Raw genomic sequence first — 19,848 nt, 5'->3', positions numbered from 1 at the left:
TAGAGATGGATACTGAAGTCCAAGGGCACACAGCAGATCATTGGAAAAGTTGGGGCCTGAATCTTGATGCCCAGGCCCAAGACTACCCCCTGTATAACTGAGTATAAAGTAAGTGTGTCTGTAAGTCCACGGATACCCCCAGTGAGGCCTTAGGACTCCAACTGGAAAACCTCTACGTAGGGCCTGATGTTAAATGGATTATAGGGTAGGGCCACAGATGCAAGTATAATGAGCAGGAAAAGTGACCCAGGTGAGGACAGTGCCACTGTTTGGCGATGCTCTTCGATGGGATACAGAGAGGGAAAAGGACATTTCTTGGATACCCTCTTTGTCCCAGCCCTGTGGTAAGCATATTGCCTCTAATTTATCTGTGTAGTAACTCCCTGTGTTGGGAAGGAGCAAGACTTGTGTTCTAGAGTAGGGCATATTATTGGTAAACTGAGGTTCCTATAATCCTGCGTAGGTCCTCTGGCTCCAAGCTCAGTTTCTTGCTTTTGGGGGAAAAAGCCCATTATGAGAATCTTCCACTCCCTAGCTGTGTAATGTTGGATGTATCCTGTCATCATTCCGAATCACTTGCTTTCATTTGTAAACTGGAGAGGGAAATCGGTACAATGGAGGGTTCTTCTGTGCATTGAATGAGATTGCATCTATATAAAATGACATGTCAGGCTTACAGTAGCCCTCAGTAATTATTGGAGGGAAGGGGGAAGAACAGAGGGGAGAACAGAAAAAGAGGAAGGGGGAACGATTTCTTCTTTGAAGAAATGGCCACTGTGGTTGAGTTCTGCTCTGTAAGCTCTGTACATCCCTGTGATAGGCAGCTTCATCTGGGAGAATTTTCTCATTTCCAACTTGTCGGCTACTACAGCATCATTACGTTACATTATATCCTCTGCTGTGAGCTTTGTGGTGAGAAGGCCACTAATGCACCAAAAGCAACAGTTTAGAACAGACACGTCTCCCCCACCACCTCAGACATGCATGTGCGCGCATGCGCGCGCGCACGCGCGCGCGCACACACACACACACACACACACACACACACACACACAACCACTAATAGTCCCATGGCCATACACACACACAGGGGCACACACAGGTGCACATACACCTGCATGCTCCCAGATTCAGCACCCACACATACATCCAGGGGAGAGAAGGGGAGATCTATCAAGAGATTCGAAGATACTTGCAAAGCGGATTTTAAAATTCATCGGACCCTAAGCTCCTGTCCTGCATGTATGATTCTGTGGACTAAATACAATTTTAGTTTTTAGCAGTGCTGGGACTCAGATCCTGATGGCTTGTGTATTCATTTATTAAAGTCATATTTCATAGTTGCAAAATTGACTTTTAGCTCTGTAATAAACACAGAAATTTCATCTTTCCTATTAGTGGGCTCTGTGGCACCAGCGTTTCAGCAGGGCCCGGGGTGAACTCTCCCCCCCTGCCTTCTAGCCCCACACCTGCCTCCTCTCAGGAGCTGGGGCTTATTAAAACTGCCTAAGCTACACTTTAAATCTCTGCCCCTTTGCAGGAGATACTAACTCTATTTTATGTTTTTAATGATTCTAAACTGTTCTATCCCAAGATTTAAAAAAAATGAGAACTTTTTATCAATTACCTGCTCACTGTGTTTTCTATCACCAGCCTAGGTGAAGTGGTCTTTTATTCATTGCTTATAATTGCTATGTAGACTCGTGAAATCTAGGACCTGCCTGGCTTGGATTCAACTGGACTTGAAGTCCAGTCTCTTTCTCAGGGATCTGTCACTCTCTAGGATTAGCAACTTCATGCACAGTTCAAGGGGGTGCGTCTCACAGAGGGGGCTGCTCTCACCCACCATTCACACTCTACCCCATCTCCTCTCTCCCACCTCCCCTTCTCTGCTGGACAGCAGATCCTACTCCTCATCTTAGCCAGGCCTCCTGGGGCTGGTGTGGGCGAGAGGCCCTCTTGATTTCGCCCTAAAGAATCCCTCTCCATGAAGATATATGTGGTCTTCTTCCTGTGAGGGGAGCTGGTAGCCAACATTTTTCTCTCTCATCTTTGGATAAAATGTTTGCAGCCCCTTGAAACTCTTGCTGTGCAGATTCTGTGCTCAAGGACCACCAAAAGGGAGGATAAAATGCCAGCTCTCTTAAACCATGTCCTGACATCTCCTCCCCCTCCCCTAACATGCACACAACCTGCGTTTTGGAGAGGTTGAGGATGATTCATCTCTGAGCCTCTCCTGGGAGATGATTTGCTGGCTTTTCCACAGCTTATGCATGGAGAGATGTTTATGCCTTTCCATATAAGCCCCAGGAGGTCTTTAAGGTTTTAGGGGCTGGGGCATGTGTAGTTGACCTTAGGTCCACATAGTGGCCTTAAGATTGAAGAATGTCCTGCAAAGAAGGTGGGTTTCCCGGCCTGAGCCTTGGGCTGCATCTCTGCCCCTCGGGGTCCCTGCTCCCTTACACTGACATGGAGTATTGCTAGGTGTTGGTAAGCCTCCTTCTGCCTGTCTTCCACCCCACTCTCCCTGCCTGCTATAAACAGACAGCACCAAAGTAGCCTTTACAATTCTTTACTCACCTTAGTGCCAGCCTCATCGAGAGTGTTCAGGGGACCTGCCTCAGCAGTTGAGTCCAGGTAGGCCTTGGAGGGTTCAGCATGGACCTTCTTATCTTTCCTTTCCCTTCCAGCACTATTTCTGATATATCCAGTCTCGTATCTGTGTTGTTGACTCTTTAATCCCCAGACACCAAAGGTGTCTATCTCATGACAGCTTGCATGATTTTTATTAAAAAAAAAATTTGTGATTCTGGAATGGCATGCTAAAGACGCATGCTCTGGGCTCCTTCATGTTTGTGAGCATTTTCCTCTGAGTGATTTGGCAGTGACAGAGAGAGGACTTTCCCAGTTCTTTCTTGGGAAGCGCTTTATTCTCAGCTGTATCCAGAGTCTGCCCTTTGGTATAAATACACTATGGACCTAGCTCTAATGTCTTGTGAGTCTGGAGCCTTTATCAATGAGTTGCTGGGCTGCCATGGTCCTTTTCTCTATGCTTCTGTGCTTTCTCCCGACCACCCTTCCCTAACTCCCTTGGTTCCTGCAGCCACATGTGCCTCTATTTCCATGTAACTCCACATGGACCCAAAGTCCAGCTTCCACCATTTTTTGCCAGTCATGACTTACACCAAAGAGTCTGTTGAGAGAATGAACTTCAGTGGAAACTTGGGGTCGTGGCTACAGGGGACAGTCACATCAGGGAGTCTATTAGCTTCCTCCTCTCCCCAAACCTGCCACCATTCCCTCACATTCCCTCTTTTCTTTCCATCCCTGTCTCAAGAGTAAGAACAACAATAGTAACATTTACCAATATCTTACCATGTATGTTGCAAGCAATTTATAATTATTAACTCATTTAATGGAAAACGAGAACGTTCTTTCCCTTGTTTATTATGGAATATTTTTCTTCTATTTTTGAGAAACCCAAATCTCACCTTTACAAAAAAACCCAAATCTCATGCTTTACAAAAAAAAAAAAAAAATTCTCAAGAATTCTGATGAATGAAAGATTCTCTCTTTCATTATAGAATTCTTATTTCTGCAGAAGAAGGGAGAGATAACACTGAACTAATTAATGTATGTTTCACTATCACACACCCATTCTCCCATGACTTGTATTCATTGTATTCATTCATGGAACATGTGTTAATAATTAGGATAGCCCAAGGTCACATGCTTAGTAAGTGATGTAGCCAAAACTGCAACCCAGGCATTCTGATCTTCCTTCTTAAGCATTACACTGTCTTCCTTCTTAAGATAAAGATGGGACACTATCTATTGAATTTGGCAACTATGAGGTTGTTGGTATTTGCCATGAGAGCAGTTCTGGGGAAAGTGTTGGGGGGAAAAGTCCAGATTATAGTGGGAGGGGGGAGTTTTGCTGTGGGAAGTAAGGAAGTGTTGAGAGTGAGTGTTGATGAAACTACTGAGAATCCCAAATGTGATAGTAACACAGCTGGACTGTGCTAAAGCAGATCCTGCTGCCAGAGGGTAGCTTTTAAAGAATATGAGAAGCCCGAGCATTTATACCTATGGCTGAAGCTGATGGGAGATAAAGACCATTGGAATTAGGGAGGTCAAGGGCATTAATCGCAGTGTCCACATAGTCACATCTTCTAGGTGAAGTTAGTGGGTGACAAGGACAGCTGTTAACTGAGTTGTAAAATTTCCACTGAAATACACAGTTTGGGTGAGAGTCAGAATGGAGAATTCAAAGAACTTGTTGCCCTTGAATTCCTGGATACCAACAGTTGTGTATGGGGCTTATCTTCAAGAGGTATTATTAAGAAATTGAGATTGAGGAGAGAGACCAACCAAGAAACAGACTCTTAAGTGCAGAGAGCAAACTAATGGTGACCAGAGGGCAGGTGGGTGGGGGGAGGGGAGAAATAGGGGCTGAGGATTAGGGAGTGCACTTGTGATGAACACCAGGTATTGTGTGGAAGTGCTGAATTGCTATATTGGACACCTGAAACTGTATGTTAACTGTATTGGAATTAAAATTAAAAAAAAAAAACTCAGGTGGAATATATTCCTGGGGGATGTAGAATCAAATCAGGGTAAACCCTCCTTGGTTTATGGTAGCTTCTAAGGTAAGCTCCTGTCACAGTTCATAAGAAAGTTTGGGATATTAGGAAGTAATTCTCTGTGTTTCACTTGAAACAGCAATGAAAAAGGTGCAGATTGGGGTTTCAAGCCATGTTTGGGTTGTTTTTCTGCATTCAAGTGTTATTTCTGAAATCCGTTAAAAATATTCCGTGTGGCTGATTCTTCTTTGGCTGGTCATTAGAATGTGGCCTTTTTACCTTGTTTTGGAAATCCGAGGCAATTGGCAGGGTAGCGTGCTAGAGTAATGTAGTGCCTCTTTGAGAGGCTCTCATGGGAAGCTGAAAGAGAAGGTTTGGGGGCTGGGCGGCTTCCTATAATGCCTACAACCACTTCTGCAAAATTGACTCTTCCCCCATGTGTGTTGCAGGTGATATTTGAATCCGTCTCTTTGAAGGGTCATCCTGGCTACATCGCTGTGGACGAGGTCCGGGTCCTTGCTCATCCATGCAGTAAGTCTGTTCCCTCCTCCTCACAGCCTTGCTCCATGCCGGACTGGGGAGCTTGGAGGCTGTAGTCCCCGCACCGCCATTCATTCAGCTCACAACCATTTCTCACCCTCCTTTTTAATCCTTCAGAAATGCTTACATACTCAATGCAATCAGTCCTGAATAAATTCGTCATTTTGCTGGCCTGTTCAACAGGCAGTACCTACAGGAAATTTGCAGAGAGTGGCAAAACATCTTCGTTTGAATCTCTCCCCGTCATTAAGGGAGTCTAAAGTCCTGATTGTTTATTAGTGGGATTCAGACCACTGAAGTGGAAGAATTAGAAGGCTTTGGATGGAATCTTGTGCAATTGTCTTAAAAAAAAAACACCACCAAAACACTGGGCAAATTAGCCACTGCTCACTCACAGGGAAAAGTACCCCAAAGCTATTAATTCTTTAAAAGTAATTTTAGATACACTCATCAGCTCTGTGTAGACGTAGGGAGAGATTTCTCATGTGGTTAGTACTTCTGGTACAGTATCAGGAGTCCTCAAAGGCATACTGCTCCTTCTGTGCCCATCCACTTTCCCCTTGAAGCTCCTTTTGTTGTATTTAGGCTGAGATTTCTGGATGTGTTTGTGCAAAGAACTGTGGTTCCCAGTTTCAAAAAATCCCAGAGGCAGTTGGTGGCATCATATCTGGTGACATTTGGCTGGGGGGGACTGTAATCAGAGGGATACACATGGGGATTAGGGTACCTCCGAGGAGGGCTAGCTGGGGTAGCAGCCGTTCTGCATGTTGGAGATTCCCATTAATTTATTGGCGGCTGTCTGGTTCCAGGTATCTCCCGGAGGGCCCTCTCTACTCCCTCGTCTTTGCCCCTGGTTGTTACAGGGCCTTTCAGTCCTTTCATTTTGGGGCTGTTTTCAGTTCAGCCCCATCCATGTTGCTTTAATTGAAATGACACTTTCCACTTCTGCAATGAATTGTTAGCACCTTGAACATCACTTCCTTCCCCAGCACTAGAATGCCATTGTTGGACTCATTGCTTAGAGCACCTTCTTTGGAAGAATTTGGGACAAGTTCCAAAGGGTTTTGGCAAGACAGTCTTTGGGATAATTGTATTTTGTGTCTGTGCAAGAGAGCCCCTCTTCCCCTAAATCAGCCAGCCTCTCAGTGCTGAGATCCTACTGGGTTATTCATTGCTCTGGTCTAAACTTCCTATCCTTTGAGTTACTTCCTGGGTCTTTGGGATTTCAGTCATGCCTGCTGACCCAGACCTCACATGAAGAAGTCCCCCCAGCCACGCAGTGTTTATATAGTAGATACTCGGTTAATCCCCTCACCTGGATTAAGCCTTCCCCTCCCTGGCCTTCTGGGAATCAGCTGCCCATTAAAGAATGATCTTTGACCTCAGACTGGACAGCTGTGTCAGGAGATGCCTGCCCTCCCTGCGGTCTCCTTAATGCCACACACCCAGCTCTGCACAGCTCTCCCAGTTTTGAGGTAGTCTCTCTGTGAGACCAGGTTAGTTTCCCCAAGCCCTGTGTACATCCCATCATCGTCGGGGACCCTCACCTCTGCTGCAGCCTGCCACACCCCTGCTTCTTACTCAGCGCTTGATGTTTGCACTCTGTCTTTCTTTGGCTCTTCCCAGGAGAATCCAGTCTGGCTTTCTCATAAGGGATCCCAGATCTCTCCACTCGAGCTGGAGTTTTCCCCTCTGCTGTCACCCCACCTGATACCTGTCCCTTGTTCCAGTCTTAGCTCTGCCCCTTGATTCCAAGCGCTGTCCATTGTCTGCTATGAAAGCCAAATGCTCCCTTCTCTCTGAGAAATCTCTATGGGAGAGGGTTGTCTGGAGGGTGTTTGATGCTCCCCACCCTAAAGTCTCATGCCCCCCCCTTTGGAATTCTCCCCCTCCTTGGGGATGCTCCTGAATTTAGGATTCTCCTGACAGCCTCGTATTCCTCCTGCTGAGGAATGTGGATTGCATGGTTACGGAATTGCTGAGAGCCAGTTACCCAGCAAATGGGCCATGGGATATAACTCAGAAAGACGTGACTCCGGCTGTGTTCCTTTGTAATGTGAGTGCAACACGGAATTCAGCCTTGATGCTTAGGCACCTTAAGCTTAAACTTCCCAGAAGTCAAAATGTGAGGACACTGCAATAGTGTCTGGAATTGGAAAAATTCCACTTAATTATATGTACAAATACTGGCAGTGCATATAGTCCTCAGGGGTCTATCCATAGCTCCTGAGTTGTGTGGAGGTGAACGGTACCTCGCAAAGGCCCCTGGTTAAGTTCTCTGCTCAGTCTACGTCTACTCCAGCTTTTTATTTATACTTCCTTTCAGTAAGTAAATTATTTGTGCATTAGCTATGTGTCAGGAGTTTGTGCTGGACACAGGGGATACTTAAATGATCAAGTTGGTTAGATCCTTGTCTCCGTGGTGTTAACTTAGCAGACTTGCATAAGGAGGAAAGCTACTAAATAAGTAATCTTAAATAGTAATGAATATAATTTCAGATAGTGATAGTGCTGGGAATATAATAAATGTGAGTGGCTGGCATGAGGGGGGAGTCCTTAGAGTCTAAGGGGCAGGGGAGGTGTCTATGCACATGTGGTCTGAGCCGAGACGGGAGTCCCCTGTGTAGTGATCTAGGGAGTGGGGGGCATGCCAGGCATTGGAAGCAGTAAGTGCACATGTCCTGCACTGGGAATCTGCAGGTGCTGCCAGAACACCGAGAGTGTAGGGAGCATAGGTGTGGATGAAAGTGGGAGGGAGGCTGAGGCCTGACCACTCAAGCCCCTGAGAGTCCTGATGAGGTTAGGTTTTAATCTAAGAGCAAAAAGGAGCCAGTGGAGGGATTTATCCTAGGGATTGATTTGATCTAAGTGTTACAAGATCACTTTGGCTGCTCTGTGGAGAACAAGTTGAAGGGGAGTAGAGAAGTGAGGAGACCTATCAGGGGGAAAGTTCTGGAATCACGGAAGACGTGGTAATGGCCCGGACCAGGCTGGTGGAGAGATGTCCATTCATCATGCAGCATATGCTTCCTGAGTGTATACTCCAGGACAGGCACTGCGCTGGGTGGATGGGAGTAACTCTCTGCCCTCATTCATTCTCTGCCCTTCCACTGGGACTGAAAACACTGGAAATGAAATCGGCAATTATGTGATCTACAACAGAGTGTAAATTAGTTTGCTAAGGCTCCCATACAAAACCCCACAGTCTAGGGGGGCTTAAAAAGCAGAAATTTATTTGCCCGCAGTTCTGAGATGGAGATGGCGGGGTTGGTTACTCCTGAGGCCTCTCTCCTTTGCTAGCTGTGTTCTCACATGGGCTTTCCTTTGTGCACACATGCTGGTGATACATCTCAGTGTGTCCAGATTTTCTCTGCTTATCAGGACACCGGATAGATTAGATTAAGGTCTGTCCTAGAAGCCCCATCTCCAAATACGGTCACAGTCTGAGGTGTTGAGCAGTAGGGCTTCAACATAGAATTTGAGGGAGGAGGGGCGCCTGGGTGGCTCAGTCAGTTGAGCATCTGGCTTCTGATTTCAGCTCGGGTCATCATCTCATGCTTTATGAGTTCAAGCCCCATTGTCTGTGCTGTTAGTGCAGACCTTACTTGGGATTCTCTCTCTCCCTGTTTCTCTGCCCCTCTCCGGCTCATGTGCGTGTTCTCTCATTCATTCTCTCTCTCAAAATAAAGAAAGAAAGAAATAAAGAAAGAAAGAAAGAAAGAACGAAAGAACGAAAGAAAGAACTTGGGAGGCGGAGGAGACACAATTTACCCCATAACAGATGGTCACCAGTGCTGTGAAGAAACAGGGAGAGAGGTGGACGGATCAGAGATACATTTAGGAGGTAGAGTCAGCTGGTCCCATTTGATAGATTAGTTCGGGAGGCAGAGGTATCAGAAACGGTGCACTCCTGGATTTCCAGCTTACGCAACTGGCTGGTGCAGGCTAGGCTGGGGTAGGTCTATCAAAGGTGGAGCCTGAGTGATGCCTTCCAGCGTTCCCACCATGCACGTGTCCTTGGGGGCTGCTCATGGGATCATGAGTCACGCAGACTGCTAGAGGCTTCTGAACTGTCCTTTGGGTTGACAGTGCTTCTTTCCCTCTGAAGCTTTCATATTAATGCATTTATGACTTTGCTTACGGTTGTTAAAATTTTAACTATATGGAGAAATATACATTCTCCCCAGGCCTTGTCATTCTCCACTTCTGTCCTCCAAAACATTTTTTCTATTAACATCAGGTCAGTGCTTATCAATAGGCGATTCCACAAAATACTCCAAAAGTTCCAAGGGGTTAGTGCCTGATTTGCAATTGTAGTCTCGATCGATCTGAGCTGAAGTTATGACTTTGAATGATTGCCTCGCAGCTTCCAAAACAGTGACTGACACAGAGGCGTAATACTCAAAGGAAATTATTTTCTCTTACAAACTGGAACCTCTCGTCTATATTTTATAGCCCATTTAACATTTTTGTGTTATTATAAAAGTGTTTTAGCCATAGTCCCCCTCTGCTGTCATTTCTCAGCGTTAGCCCTTAGCAGGGTGGCCACCGCAGTGGCAACCACATATAATAAATGTCAGCACAGTTTTCCACCGGGTTTCTAAGTTTCTTGCTCCCAAGTTGACTTCTGGAATTTTTTAGACTTTTTTTTCCTTCTCATCACAACCTTCTGGGGCCATGTCACTGAGCCCGTGGAGTGTCTGTACCACATTTCTAATGTGTGTACTGCTCTTTCTCGTCAATTGCATGGCTTCCTACTGAGGACCGTCAGGCTTAAAGAGCGAGAGAAAGGGCACAATAATATGTCTTTGGATGTTGCACTGACATCTGCAGGAGTTTAAATGTCACCAGCATCAAGGCATTTTGCCCCAAATGCATAGCTAGTTTTCTGTTAGCCCCATTCAGCAGGATCCCACTTTGGGGTTGCTGGGTCTCAGTGGGGAGTGAGGGTGGAGTGTTTAAAACCACAAGCTGGAGGCCGACCTGGGCCCCAAGGACAAATGTGTTTGGTAAGTTGAAGCTGGCAGGATAAATTCTTTCTCAGAGCTGTAGATGGTGGGGGGGATAACAGTTGAGAGAGCATAGGCCTCAGAAGTGGACTGTGGTCAGGGGAGAGAGGGGGTGGAGAAGAGGGGTCAGAGAGGCCAGGAGCTCAGAGAAGTGGACTGAACAGGTCCCCAACATGAGGAGGATCCCTAGAGAGAGACTTTTGTTGTGAGGTGGGGATGAGGCCCCGGGCTCAGAGAGCAGACACCAGAGTAAGGGCATGTAGAGAGAGCGCTAAGCAGGGAGGAGGGTGTTCTCCATAAGCTCCTGTGTCAGGAACCTTGATCGGCGACTAGCAGTCATGTGATCTGCAGCATGCTGCCTGCATTCATGGGGCCACACAAAGGCAGAAGCGGCCAGTGGGAATGATTCTGGATGACTTAGCTGGAGCCTTATAACAGAGACCACACCCAGAGGAGCAGGCCTGCAGATGTGTTTTGTTAGGTCTGCAGGGTGTTTGAATGCAATTCATATATATGTGTGTGTGTGTGTGTGTGTGTGTGTGTGTGTGTGTGTGTGTATGAATATACACATATATATGAATATCTAATATATTATATTAGATTATATACATATATATGAATAATATATTAGATTATATACATATATATGAATATATAATATATTATATTAGATTATATACATATATATGAATATCTAATATATTAGATTATATACATATATATGAATATCTATTATATTACATTATATATATATATTAGAGCATATATATATGTGTGTGTGTGTGTATGTGTATATATATATATATGTATATGTATATATACATATATATATATATATATATATATATATATATATGTTTTAGAGAGAGCACAAGCTAGGGAGAAGGGGGGAGAGAGAGAGAGAGAGAGAGAGAGAGAGAGAGAGAGAGAGAGAATATCTCAAGCAGGCTCCATGCTGAGTATGGGTTGCCTTGCCATGGGGATTGATCTCACAACTGTGAGATCATGACCTGAGCTGAAATCAAGGGTCAGATGCTTAACTGACTGAGCCACCCAGGTGCCCCCAAAATTCAGTCAAGATTTTAGAATGAGAGAGGTCACATAACACCTGGATTTCTTACTTGGGTTGACAAACTGGACACTTGGCTGTTGTCAGCCAAGTACTCTGGAATGGCCTTCATCTGCTGGATTTAAGTAACAGCTGCCTCCTTTTAAGGGGTCGTGGAGCTTTATCCATTTTCCTTAGTCCCCTCCACTCCTTATTGCCTCCTTAGTGCTGAGGCTGATGTCAGATACCCATTATTATTGTGTGTGTAACGTTGTTGTTCTTACGTAGAGAGAAATCTTTACTCAAGTCTCTGTCAAAAGTGGGGAAGTGAATGATGGGGCAAGGAGGTGGTGTTTTGTTTTTGTTTGGTTTTATGACTGAGCTACTTCATTCATTTATGTAAGTGGCTCCTGTAGGTGCGTGGGTTCAACATCTGCCGTAAACCGTCAGTGTTTCACCAGAATATTAACACTAGGGGCTATTAAGCCTCTGAACTCTCTACCATTAAACCTAGAAGGGAAGCAGGAAGAGGGATTGAAGACGAAGAAATCCAGACAAAAGGTCTTCTGCCAAGAAGCTGGGAGTCAGAAGCAAGCAGGGGACATTGATCCAGAGAAGATCCATTTCTGATTGCAGAAGTCCCAGACGTTAAACCATTTGCCCAATGTCCCCAAGGGCATGGAGAGACATCCCTTTGTAAAACCCAGCACAGAGCCTCCCAACATTGGAGTTAAAGCTCTTCTCCCTCCCTGCGCAGAGTGGATGTTCCTTTCCCTTTAAACCTGTGGCATAAATGGGCTTACCAGGTTTACTCTCAGTCCCACTTGAAGAATCGACTTGAACTGATAGTTCCAAAAATAACTTGACAAAATTATACAGGAAAGCAAAAAGGAAACAATTTCAGACAATCAAAGCAGCATGACATTTGTCAGGTTGACTAGATGCAGGAATCTTCAATTCTGAGAAGCCCACAAAGACAGGTCTTCCTGGGCCTTCAATTTTTGACACCACTTTAGCAGTGGGGTCCTGAGGGTGGCCCGAGGGGGTCTCTGAGCTGTTGTCATTTGTTTAGAAGCCCGAGCAGAAGGTGTGTGTTTTCACACAGCAAGTCTGCCTCTTCATGCCGAGGGCTTTTGGTTTTGCTGAGCTCTATACCTGGTGACACAGGTTGGTGGAGCAGGTAGTGTGTAGCATGAAGGCTGTGGGGACAAATGGCAAGGAAGGGGGGTGGGAATCACTTGTGATAAGATATTCGGGAGCAGTGAGAGGAACCTGGAGAATCAGCACAGCCTGGCCTGCAAGCCCTGCCTCTGGTCTCTGGGGTCCGGGTGACACTGTGGACTTCTCATTGCCCAGGAAGCTGGACATCACGCTAGTTAAATGTTGACTTTGGGGCCAAAATTTGGACTTAATTCTGTTTCTGTCTCTTATTAACGCTACGTAGCTTTGGGCAAATTAAACTTGTTGGGCTTTGATTTCTGCCTCTGAGAGGGAAATAATAATGTCTACTTTATAGGAATGTTACAAAGTTAAATTAGATGAAACACGTAAAGCATTTATCACAGTGCCTGCCATTATAGGAGCTTTAGATAAGTGACGTGATTGTTATTATTTGTCTCTCTGGGTATTTGACTCTCTCTGAAAAGATGGCCAAAGGCCCTTGTTGAACCTTCTTGATCCTCTTAACAACTGTTCATTTGGTCCCATTGTGGGGTAGTTGATGTCCATTTCATCATTGATTTGGTTGATGTGTTAGGGGGTCCTTGGCACTTTTTTAAAAAGTTTGTTTTGAGGGAGAGAAAGAATCCCAAGCAGGCTCCACGCAGCACAGAGCCCGACATGGGGCTCCTTCCCATGAACCATGAGATCACGACCTGAGCCAAAACCAAGAGTCGGACGCTTGACCGACGGAGCCACCCAGGCCCCCCAGTGGGATCCTTGGCACCTTTGTGCCTCAGTGACGAAATTCTACTTCTAGACATTGATTATCAGCCCACTCATCTTTGGAGAGTTCAAATAGGCAAGAACCTGACTCCTCAAACAAGGAAAGAGATGAATCCATTAGCCCAACATAAAACTGCTTAATTCTGGAATTGATTGCTCACAGACCATGCGAGTTTCATTTGAAAGTCCCTTTTCCTGTTATGCCGAGTCCCCAGAGTAAATGACCCACCTCCCTCCCATCCTTAGGAGACACTCTAGCTCAGAGTTAAGAGTGTAGACTCTGCTTGTTTCTCGAGTTCTTGGTGCCTCAGTTCACTCACTATAAGACGAAGATGATCCACCACCAAGTGCTTTCAGTTCAGTGAGTTACTATGTGTGCACATGGCACACAGCACCGACCGCTTAGCAGTCGTGAATGATGACTACTGTTTTTCTCCTCCACCTGTGTCCCTCCTTTGCTCTGCCCTCCCTGTGATGTGCACCATCAATGCCATCACCGAGGCCAGGCACCTGGGTCTCAGGTTCAAAGTGCTTTGCTTAAGCTTTCTTCATTTTGCTCACTCAGGCTACAGGGAGGAATTATCTATGCTGAATCCTTTCCATGTGGCCACCTCCATTTTCTTCTTCCAAACATGCCAGTATTGCCCAGAAGCTAATATTAAGGATTTTGAAGCTCTCAGAGACCTGGATTCATGTCTTAGCTCCCTCACTTTCTGGCTCTCTGTGCCAAACTATAACCCCTCAGAGCCTTAATTTTCTGATCTGTGAAATGAGATACTACTCATCTCAGGGTATTGGTGAGGTTTAAGCGAGGTGATCCTGTAAAACTCTTAGAACAAACAGTAGCTGACTCATAGTAAGTGATCAAACAGCAGTATCTCCTTATTGCACCAGGCCACTTTCTAGGTGCAGGTTCCACCCTGCTGAGCGCTCATCTTGCATGGCCATCCACGGATGGGGAAGTGGCGCAGGCTGTTGAATTGAGTCCTCATATGCTGTTTGGTGTCTCTCCTAGGAAAAGCACCTCACTTTCTGCGGCTCCAGAATGTCGAGGTGAATGTGGGGCAGAATGCCACGTTTCAGTGCATCGCTGGTGGGAAGTGGTCTCAGCATGACAAACTTTGGCTCCAGGTAAGAATGGGAGTGGCCCCCTGTGTACACCTGCCCATCCCTTGGTAAGGGAAGAAAGTGTGTGCTGTGATGAAGGGCTTGGTGGGTGAGAGGAGGGGATATTTTTTATTTACCTCTGCTCCTTAGAGGATACTCTGCATCCATGATCTTGTTAGATCTTAACTCTAATTCTGTTTTGTGGGCACCAGGATACCCATTTTACAGAAGGAGAAGGCGATACCACAAACATAAAAGTGACAGAACTAGAATTTGCAACTATGACCTTTCTAAGCTGGCCTCTAACAGACTTTGTCCATTAAGCCCAGAGACACAGGGCTAAGACAAACTCAGTACTTTAGATTCTGGGTATGTGGAATCCTAAAATCTTGGGTGGAGGGAACCTAGCTGCTACTCAGTGGTCCACCAGATTCCTATTTGTTCCTCCACAGCCTTCTGGTGAAGTCTTACAAAATCACCCTTTACCAGAATATTTCACTAAATGAGCAAAGCCATCTCTTCTTTGGCTGAATGAGTCCATCAGGAACGTCTGCTGGAAATTTGTTCTGAGTTTGAATCTGTCCCACTCGTAGGTCTGCTCGTTAGCCTTACTTTCAAAGCAAGATAAAAGAGAATCTCTTTTAGTGGAGGTAGGGGAAAGGATGGGACCTAGAATTAGACACAGATTGTTACAGCATCAGAGATACTCCCACGGATGCTGATGTAGAAATACCAAGGGCTAAGGCAGCACAGAGAGTCAAACTACTGTTCAGTGAGTAGCCACCAGGCACATGCGGCTGTTGAACAGATTTTGGTTTTGTTTTTTATTTTCTATTTATTTGTTTTTAAATGTTTATTTTTGAGAGACCACGTGCCAGCAGGGGAGGAACAGAGAGACAGGGGCAGAGGATTCGAAGCAGGCTCCATGCTATCAGTGCAGAGCCCCACACAGGGCTCGAGCTCACAAACCATGGGATCATTACCTGAGCTGAAGTAGGATGCTCAACTGACTGAGGCACCCCGGTGCCCTTGTTTTATTTTTTATTTTAAACAGATTCATTGAGGTATAATGGAGATACAGAATTTAAAGTGTGTAATTTAATACATTTTCACATGTGTGTATATATGTGGAACTTTGATCACAATCAAGGTACTAGACATGGCCATCATGCTCAAAGTTTCCTCGTTCCCATTTGTAATCCCTGCTTTCTGCCTTCTTCACTCTTATCTGTCTCCAGGCAATCACTGATCCACGTTCTGTCACTAAACAGTTGATTCTGAAACTATATGGGTTTGAACTGGGTGGGTTCAATTATACATGGATTTTTTTCCGATAAATACAGTATAGTATTGTAAATGTATTTTCACCTCCTTATGATTTTCTTTTCTCTAGTTTCCTTTATTGTAGGAATGCAGTCTATAATATAGCATACAGAACATGTGTTTATTGGCTATTTTATCAGTGAAGTTTCTGGTCAACATAGGCTATTAGAAGTTTAGTTTTGGGGGAGACAAAAGTCATACATGGATTTTTGTATGTGTAGGGGTTCAATGCTACTAACCCACATTGTTGAAGGGTCAAGTGTATATTAATTTACATGTTCTAGAATTTTCTATAAACGGAATCACACAGTATGTACTCTTTTTTCGCTCAACATAATTATTTTGAGATTCATCTCTGATATTGTGTATGTATATAGTTTATTTAAAAACTTTTCTTTGTGGAGTAATATTCCATTGTGTGAGGATACCATAGTTGCTTTATATATTCATCTGCTGATGATATGTGGGTTGTTCAAATACTGGTTATTTAAAAATAAGTTGCTGTGAACATTCGTGACTTGAATGGACTTAGGGGCATATGCTTCCATTTCTCTTGGGTAGAAGTGGAATGGCTGGGTCATATGGTGGATGTGTAACTTCCTAAAGAACTGCTTAGCTCTTTTCTTATATGGTTGTGCCATTTTTCACTCCGATCAGCAGTGTATGGGAGCTATAGTTGCTTACCAATATCCTTACCACCACTTGGTATGATCAGTCTTTCTGGTTTTAGCCATTTGAATAAGTGTGTAGTGTTACTTCACTGTGATTCTAGTTTTCCTTTCCCTCATGACGAAGAATGTTGAACATCTCTTCATGTGCCCATTTGCTTCCATTTGTATGTCTTCTTTGGTGCAGTGCCCGTTTAAGTATTGTGCTCATTTATTATTGGTTTGTTTGCTTATTATTGCATTTTGGTAGTTCTTTCTATATTCAGAATACAAATTCTTTGTCAGATACATGATTTGCAAATGTTTTCTATGTGTGGCTTGTCTTTCTATTGTCTTAACAGTAGCATTGGAGGAATAGTTTTTAAATTCAGATGAAATCAGGGGTGCCTGGGTGGCTCAGTCGGTTGAGTGTCTGACTTTGGCCTCAGGTCATGCTCTCACGGTTCGTGGGTTCGAGCCCCGTGTTGAGCTCTGTGCTGACATCTCAGAGCCTGGAGCCTTCTTCAGATTCTGTGTCTTCCTCTCTGTCTCTCCCTCCCCTGCTTGTGCTCTGTCTCTGTCAAAAAGAATAAATGTTTAAAAAACATTAAAAAAAATAAGTTCAGATGAAATCAAATTTATCATTTTTTTTTCTTTTTTGGATCTTTTCTGGCATCATTTCTATGAAATGATCTTTGCCTAACCCCAGGTCACAATGATTTTTTTTTGTTTTCTTCTAGAAATTTTATAGTTTTAGCTTTTACATTTAAGTCTGTGATCCAGTTTAATTTTGTATATGGTGTGAGGTATGCATCAAAGTTTGTGTGTGTGTGTACGCGCGCGCGCGCATTTGGATACCTCAGTTGTTGTGGCATCATTAGTTGAAAAGAACATTCTTTGCTGTACTGCTTTCATCCACATATGTGTGGGGCTCTTCCTGGGCTCTTCTGTTCCACTGATCTCTTTGTCTATACCACTGTCCCACTGACTTGGTTACTATAAGCTTTATAATGCGTTTTGAAACCAGGTATTGTTAGTCCTCCGGTTGTGTTTCATTTTCAGAGTGATTCTGGCTATTCCAGGTCTTTTGCATTACCATAGGACTTTTAGAATCACTTTGTCAACTTCTACAAAAAAAGCCTGTTGAGATTATGATGGGGATTGATTGCATTGAGTCTATAAATCACTTTTGGAGAGAACTGACATCTTAGCAATAATGACTTTTGTGAGTATGAACATGGTATATTTCTTCATTTATTGAAGATCTATAGTGATTTCACTCAGCAAGGTCTTGCAATTTTCAGTGTATAGGTCTTACACATTTTTTTTTGGTCAGACTTATCCTTTTTGGTCTAAAAAGATCTCAATTTCTGACTTTTCACTGCTAGCGTATAGAAATACAATTGACTTTCGTATATTGATCTTGTATGCTAGAACCCTGTTAAACTTAAAACATCTATTTACATTTAAATTAATCAAAATAAATACAATTCAGAACTTAGAAGTCCAGTCAAACTAGTCACATTTCAAGTGCACAGTAGCCACATGCATCTGGTGGCCACCATGTTGGGCGAGCAGAGACAGAACATTTGCAACATTGCAGAAAGTGTTACTGGAGAGCACAGCTCAAGCTCCAAGGAAACAGGGATGTTGTTTAGAAGAAACTAACTCCAGTTACCTCCACCTTCATTTATTGAAAGATCTCCATCATGTTTTCAGGCTGACTTAGCGTGAATGTTGGTCCCTAGCCCATTCGGAATCATCTCTGCACACTTTGATGGGATTTGATAGCATTGCTTCTCTTCTTGGATTTGAACCTATATCCCACAGTTTGGAAAACCCCTGGGTGAAATTGCACCTCTAGGAGCTAACAGTTCTTTCTTGTTCCTTAGTGCAGTAGAATGAAAATAACAGTGGTGCCTGAACCTCCTGTTTCCTTGGGCTGCCTGCAGACCCCAAGAATCCTTATAAACTTCCATGTGTCACTTAAGTATTTAGTGCTATTTACTCTTTCAATTGTAATTTGTATTAAGGTGCATCAGGCTCTCAAGAAGCTTTGTCATTTCAATGGCATTGCCCCAGTTGGGTCAGGAGACTGATAAGGAACAATCACAGTATTCTCAGCACCTTTATTTAGCTTTTCCAATTATTTTATGATCATAATTGCTACATTTCTGAGTTGCACGTCCTAAATCTCGGGTTTGTCAGTGGAAGGGTGTTAGAATGTAATAGAAGTTTTGAAGAAAATAGAAACATATGGTGTGGAGCTCTTCCACACCTCATATACCTGCTTTTCAGTGTAAACCAAATCTTAAGTCACAGAATGTTTTTCAGGTGGCTTACAGTGGGACATAAAGCATGACAAGATATCATAAATTAAAAGTGAGGTGACACAAGATAGGAAAAGAAGACCTTGGAGCTGGTCATAATGTTAAAACTGCGTTTCTCCACATCTGTGGCTTACCGGTGGGTCACAATTGGAGGCCCCGGTACCACAGCCGCCAACGGAATAACTTGTCAGACATACAGTTCACGGTGTCCACAAGATAAACACAAACCAATTTCTCGGGAAAATTCTAACTTGTTCACACAGAAGCCGGATAGGAATTGTTCCCAGGAGTCCTCATAAAGAAAACAATGTGTGATATAAGGAACACCGTTCTCCACCACAGCCTTATTGAGGGCACACAAGTGACTTTCTCAGGCTTGTTTCCTATAATGGTGCTCTGTACAAGAGTAGTTTGGGGAGGTGGTCGAAGAGGGAGGGGTGGGCGTGGGCAGTGCAATATGACAAAGGTCCCCAATTCTCTGCTAAATCCATCTCCATCCTGGGATACTTTAAATATAGGTGGTGAGTGAATAGATTCAGTAGCTATTCCTTTAAGGAAACCACTAGAAATACTGTCTCCCTCATCTATATTTCAGGAAATATTGGGAGGTAGATGGTTTATCCTCTGCTCGCCGGCAAATGTCTACTTGGCTGGTTAAGTCCAGGCTTGTATTCAGCAGTGTAGCTGGAAGTAAGTTAATGTCTTTGTACAAAATATGAGGCCCCTGTCATAACACCTGTCACTCAGGATGCCACTGTGTCCTGATCTAAGACAGGCTAAGGCAGTAGTGAATTTCTCATGATTTGGCTGCTTTGGATCTCTTCCAGCGCCTAGAGGAGTAGCAGCCTGCAGACTGGCCGGAGTTCTGTTCCACATATAAAGGCTGTTGTGACTCAGCCTGAGAATCTCCGAAGCAAGAGAAACAGGCATGTTGTGGCCAACAGTCTGCCTTTCAACAATGCTGTTTCCTTCTGTAGCTTCCAAGATATGCTGAGGAATCACTAAGCCACCAAAGATGGGAAACATTTTTATCCACCAGTTTTCGGTCTGGGAAATAAAGCCAGTGACTTTGTTTCCGGAATAGTATGTCGGTGCCCCCTCTCTCTGGCAATGTTTGGGGAGTGGTCAGTGGACTCCTAGTGTGAGATAAATCCCTATCATCTGTGTAGCAGAGAATGCTTGCCTTCCTTTCTGTCCAGTGGGGCTCTCTAGCTTGCTTATCCTTAAGTGCTTTCTGATCATAAATTAATCAGTTAAAAAGGAAGACCAGCCCATACCCCTGTTTTACTCTCCCCTAGAAACTTTATATGCTCTTTG

The 19,848-nt window shown here is 44.2% G+C and overlaps 1 protein-coding gene across 12 annotated transcripts in view; it reads left to right on the top strand.

Annotated features, from left to right (window-relative positions):
* Window positions 1-19,848, top strand: part of PTPRT (protein tyrosine phosphatase receptor type T) — a 1,077,107-nt gene that overhangs the window by 357,958 nt on the left and 699,301 nt on the right. For all 12 annotated transcript variants that reach the window (XM_060618029.3, XM_060617982.3, XM_060618020.3 and 9 more), the window contains exons 4-5: window positions 5,033-5,114; window positions 14,140-14,255. In XM_060618029.3, coding sequence (XP_060474012.1) covers window positions 5,033-5,114; window positions 14,140-14,255 — 198 coding nt within the window. The remainder of the gene's footprint in view (window positions 1-5,032; window positions 5,115-14,139; window positions 14,256-19,848) is intronic.

Source organism: Panthera onca, chromosome A3 (assembly GCF_046562875.1).
Source record: "Panthera onca isolate mPanOnc1 chromosome A3, mPanOnc1 haplotype 2, whole genome shotgun sequence".
Lineage (NCBI taxonomy): Eukaryota > Metazoa > Chordata > Mammalia > Carnivora > Felidae > Panthera > Panthera onca.
This window is presented reverse-complemented; position numbering and strand designations above follow the sequence as displayed.